At 45.2% G+C, this 4,872-nt stretch overlaps 1 protein-coding gene across 1 annotated transcript; it reads right to left on the bottom strand.

Moving 5' to 3' along the window:
• Window positions 1-2,721: 2,721 nt before the first annotated feature.
• On the bottom strand, window positions 2,722-3,914 carry MELLADRAFT_91619 (uncharacterized protein; the record flags this gene model as incomplete). The annotated part of the gene is made up of 5 exons (XM_007414622.1): window positions 2,722-2,953; window positions 3,006-3,106; window positions 3,166-3,318; window positions 3,381-3,764; window positions 3,822-3,914. The coding sequence occupies 5 exons, from the start codon at window positions 3,912-3,914 to the stop codon at window positions 2,722-2,724; spliced, it is 963 nt and encodes a 320-aa protein (XP_007414684.1).
• Between the last annotated feature and the right edge of the window lie 958 nt (window positions 3,915-4,872).

Here is a 4,872-nt window from a genome sequence, read left to right on the forward strand (position 1 = left end):
TGCTTTATATTGACAATAGATTGTATGTTCCGTTCGTTAATAGTTTAAGAGAAGAGCTGATAGAAGAAACACACGAGAGGTTAGGCCATTTAGGATATTTGAAGACGATTGGTGATCTTAGGAGGGATTTTTTTTGGCCAAGGATGGCGAAGGACGTTCAGGTTTTACTTAAGTCTTGCGACATCTGCCAACGCACAAAAGGGTCCACTCAAGCGCCGGTAGGGAAGATGCTCACACCATCCGTACCTCGACTGCCTCTGGAATGCCTCGCCATTGATTTCATAGGGCCTCTTCCTAAAGTCAACAATTACGATATGATCTTGACTAGCACCTGTAGATTATCTGGTTTTACGAAGACAATTCCGTGCTGCCAAACTGACAACGCCGAGAAGACGGCCTCCCGACTTTTCTCAGGATGGGTCGGAACATTCGGTGCGCCGTCATCGATCATCAGCGACCGTGACAAGACGTGGACCTCTCAATTTTGGAAGGCACTTATGCGCAGGTGTGGAACGAAATTTCACATGACAACGGCATTTCACCCGCAGGCCGACGGCAGGAGTGAGCGCACTAATCGCACGGTAGGACAGATACTACGCACATTCACTGCAAAACGACAGGGCAAATGGTTGGAGTCTCTGGCGGCGGTAGAGTACGCTATCAATGGAGCAATTAATGTATCAACGGGTATGACACCGTTCGAACTCATTTGTGGTCGACGTCAACGTCTCCTTTCAATCCAGGATGCCGAAAGTACCGACCCTCCAGCTCTAGACAAGTGGTTGAAATCTAGACAAGACGCGTGGGCGTCTGCACGTGATGCACTTTGGGCCAGTCGAATACATCAAGCCTTGCAACACAACAAGCGATGCCGAACAGCTGACCCCTTACCTCCGAACTCATGGGCCTTACTCGACAATGCCGACTGGCGAGGCCGACATCAAGGGGGTGTGGACAAATTGAAAGAGCGGTTTGAAGGTCCTTACAAGGTCGTTGAGTCGACAAATCATGGTCAGAATGTGGAATTGGAACTGCCGGAGGGTGACCGTCGACACAATGTTTTCCATGTGTCAAAGGTGAAACCTTACGTCGAACGTGAGGAGGAAGAGGTCGAGGCGCCGAGTAAAGGAGTGCGGAAGTAAGTTCCTCTCCTCTGTATGCACCGCTGTAGTATACTACGTAAATGTCAAGAAAACAACGCCTAGGCCACTCTGTGAGCACAACTATTTCGATATTCTCCCTTTAGTATCGATGGCGCTGGTGGACGACATTGGCAACAAGCATCAGACTCAACAAATTTCGACCTCGACAATTATTTCAATCTTTTCTTCTTTCCGAATTTCAATAATTTTTTTTCTTTTCTTTTTGTTTCTTTTATTTCTTTTATTTCTTTTATTTCTTTTATTTCTTCTTTCTTCTACTTTTACAATTTAGTTCTTTTATGTTCCTTATTTACAAAATCATACAAATCTTAATTGTCTTTATTATTTTTTTTCTCTTCTTTTCGTTTTTTATTATTATTTACCTCATCAAGTTATAAGGCATTCTTCATTCTTTTATAGGAGGGGAGACTGTAAGACCTACGGTCATTACAAGACACGTAACGATATTACTTAAATATTAAATACTTAAATCTTAAATTTCATTTTCTATATATAGTTCTTTTCATTTCGATCTTGCCGATTGGTTCCTTAGAGATATCGGGACTGATTATAATCCCTCTATCCTTCGGAACCAGGTATAGTCATTACTTTCTTATTTCTTTCTTTTCTTTTATTATTACTATTGTTATCCTTAGAGATATCGGGACTGATTATAATCCCTCTATCCTTCGGAACCAGACGTGTTCTCGATTGGATTTGAAATCAAAATCAGGTCTCTTGGGTTCTAGAAACCCTTCACTGTGCCTCACAGTGTCCCGCTCGACGTGTCTAGTGAAGGTTCCTCCCGAACCTTACACCTAGATCCTTTAGGTCTTTCAAGTCGCCAGTGCAAAGCTCCACAGGATTTACACGGATCCGTGCAGCTACCAACGTTGAATGGTATCTCGTCAGAGAAGCGAGTTAAGATGGACGACTCTTCGGTTTCGTCAATCGTCCGTGCTGCAGGCCCGTTATTCACCATATCCAAAGAGGAATTGAGAACTGTTCACCTTGAAGATAATTGGAGCGTGTTAGAAGAGGCTGATAATAGTAGTGGATCCTGCAAGAATAGGCAGTATGAAGAGGTAAAGAGTATGGTAAGTAGAAGTTGCGTGCTTGAGAGATTAGGATGCTTGGTATTGTGAGTCAAGAAGAGGAGAGTTAGTAAAGGGTCGACGTGAGTTGTTTTCAGCGCGTAGAGTGTTCTGAGAAAAAAGGATAGATGTGCAGTAGCGGTGTGGAAGCAGATAAATTGAGGCAAGAAATTTAGAACTCAAAGGGATGATTAATCCAGGAAGGGAACGTATTGAAGAACACTACCTTTAGACGAATATCAGGAACGCGGTTGGGACAGGGACAGGCATTGACTTCGTTGTGTAGAATCAAGCTTGGGGCAATCAAGTGGGTCAGGTCAAATTTTTTAATAAAGGACATATAATTGCAAAAGATTAGTTATAGGTTGGAGTTTGAAGGCGCGCTTGTAGTAGAACAGAGAAAACAAACAAAATAGGCGTAAAGTTAAGAGGAACAAAATGAGAAGAGAGAGTAATGCAGCGCTGGTGAAGACCTGCACCATCGTTTACTCTTCATGGTCCTTTGCTTTCTTGGCTCGGGGTTTTGCAGGCTTCTTTGGGGACTTGCGAGTAGCCTTGGGTGGAGGCGGTAGCTCTTCTTCCTCCTCTTTGTCCGAATCAAATTCGTCCTCCATGTCAGGAGCCGGGTCTTGGTTTGCAGCTTTGCGCTTGCCTTTGACGTCGGCAGTCGACTTGGCACTTTTGAGTGGCTTAGAAGGACTGGGGCTAGGAACGTGCCTGGTGTGGATGTTAGCAATGGACTTGTGATGTTCCACGGTATAGGACTCACTTAGCAGGTCGAATACGTCCTGAAGGAGTTACTTGGCCTCCAGGGACCAACTTCTTCGCAGCGGAGTCAGATCTGCCTGTACAGTTACTAACGCTAGTGACCTGAAGCATAGCAGTGGAAGTCAGCAACGGGAAAAAAATAGTGGTAAACCGGATCTTACTTCAACGATCCACCTGGTGTTGTCATCATCCCAATCAACAATGAATCCATTAATCAAGGTTTCACGACCGATTTGAATCAAACCCTGGGCGCTTTGTAAGTTGCGTGTGGGTTGAATCCGGTATTCAATTTCGAACTGGTAGTCCTCCCGGATCTGTGTGGAAAAAAATTGCCATCAGACGTGGTAGTGCGGCTTTCAGAAATAAGATGACGTACTTGTGGTTTATAGTCAACGTGCTGCATGACAAAGCAGAGGGTACTTTTCCCAGTTGCATCGTCGGGGATCGTGGTCCAAGTAGTGACAACTCCAAGACCAGTCAGGGCTGTGTTGTTATTCAAGGTGCCTGCAAAGGTATCGCTAGTTCCGACTAAGATTTTATGGTCGGCCTCGTGATACATAGCATATTCGGCAGAACGAGAATCTGGGAGGAATTTAGATTTCATGACATAACAATGACCGTCGAGAGGAGCATCGATAGAGGAGCAGTACGCGGTAAAAGTGCTGTCGTACTCCGCTTCGCGATCGGAATCCCAACCGTTGCATGTGATAGCGACGGTAGAAGAACGGTAAGTGTAATTGCGGTTGTCGGCAGGTGGGAGCTAAGGATGGAGACAATTAGTACGGTTTAAACAGGTAAATGGGTGAGAGGCACTGACCAAAGCGGAAATCTCGATCACTCCAGAGACAGTGACAGGATGTGAAGGTCGGGCGAGGCCATTAGCAGCGGGTGTTGCAGAGGTAGAAGCCATAACGTTGAGATTCAGAGGCGAATGAGTAGCAGTGGAATAAGCTGAGAATAAGTTGAAGAGGTGTATGAGAGTGGTAGTTGTGGGATGTAGTAATGTGAGTAGAGGGAATACACTTATATAGGGAATGAGTAGGCTGAAATGGGCGGGTGGGGTATTAGGAAGTGGGCTACCTAACTGTCGACGGAGCGACAGAGACAGAGAGGGAGAAGATGATGTCACAAAAAGAGGACTGATGAAGTGGATTTTATTGTAAACTGGAAGAATGCCGCTAATTACAATGTAGAGGGGATAGGAGCTTGTTTGGCGGGAATAGATGTGGAGAATAACTGGTTTGGTTGGGAATGGCACTAAGAGAAGCAGATAGTGAGAAGTAATCATGGCCTGATCGAGGTTGGCGAGAGCCGTGTGAGCATGGAGGGAGTTGGCGGGTTAGTCAGAGAATAGGACTAATGAAGTCACTCGGATTGATAGCCGAAGCAAAGCGCTGATGGAGTGTAAGGTGACTAGAGCGGAATACATAAGAAATAGGTTGGAATGATAACTGGTCTGGGCAAGAATAAGACTGGGGTGATTGAGTACGTGTGAATCAACCAGGATTCGTGTGGTAGTAAGAGTTGATCGGGATGGCGAATGAGCGACTTGAACATGAAGTAATTGGGAAGAGATGGGGTGCCTAGTGTAGAGGAGTGTATACATAGAAGAATAAGAAGATGATCGAGGTATTGGGTACTATGGTGGTTCAATGGAGGCTGGATAGGACTGGATATGGGAGAGGATAGGATTGGAGAGGTATTGGGTAGAGAGAGTAATGACCAGAGCGGGAATATTGGGAATAGAGGAGAGCCGGGTCGGGAAAATAGGAGCGGATAGCAACGGTTGTGAAGAACAATGTTTTAAGTATATAGATCAGTACATCTCCCATATGAAACCACCTCCTAATCAAACTCACAAGGCGATG

Source organism: Melampsora larici-populina (genome assembly GCF_000204055.1).
Source record: "Melampsora larici-populina 98AG31 unplaced genomic scaffold MELLAscaffold_44, whole genome shotgun sequence".
Lineage (NCBI taxonomy): Eukaryota > Fungi > Basidiomycota > Pucciniomycetes > Pucciniales > Melampsoraceae > Melampsora > Melampsora laricis-populina.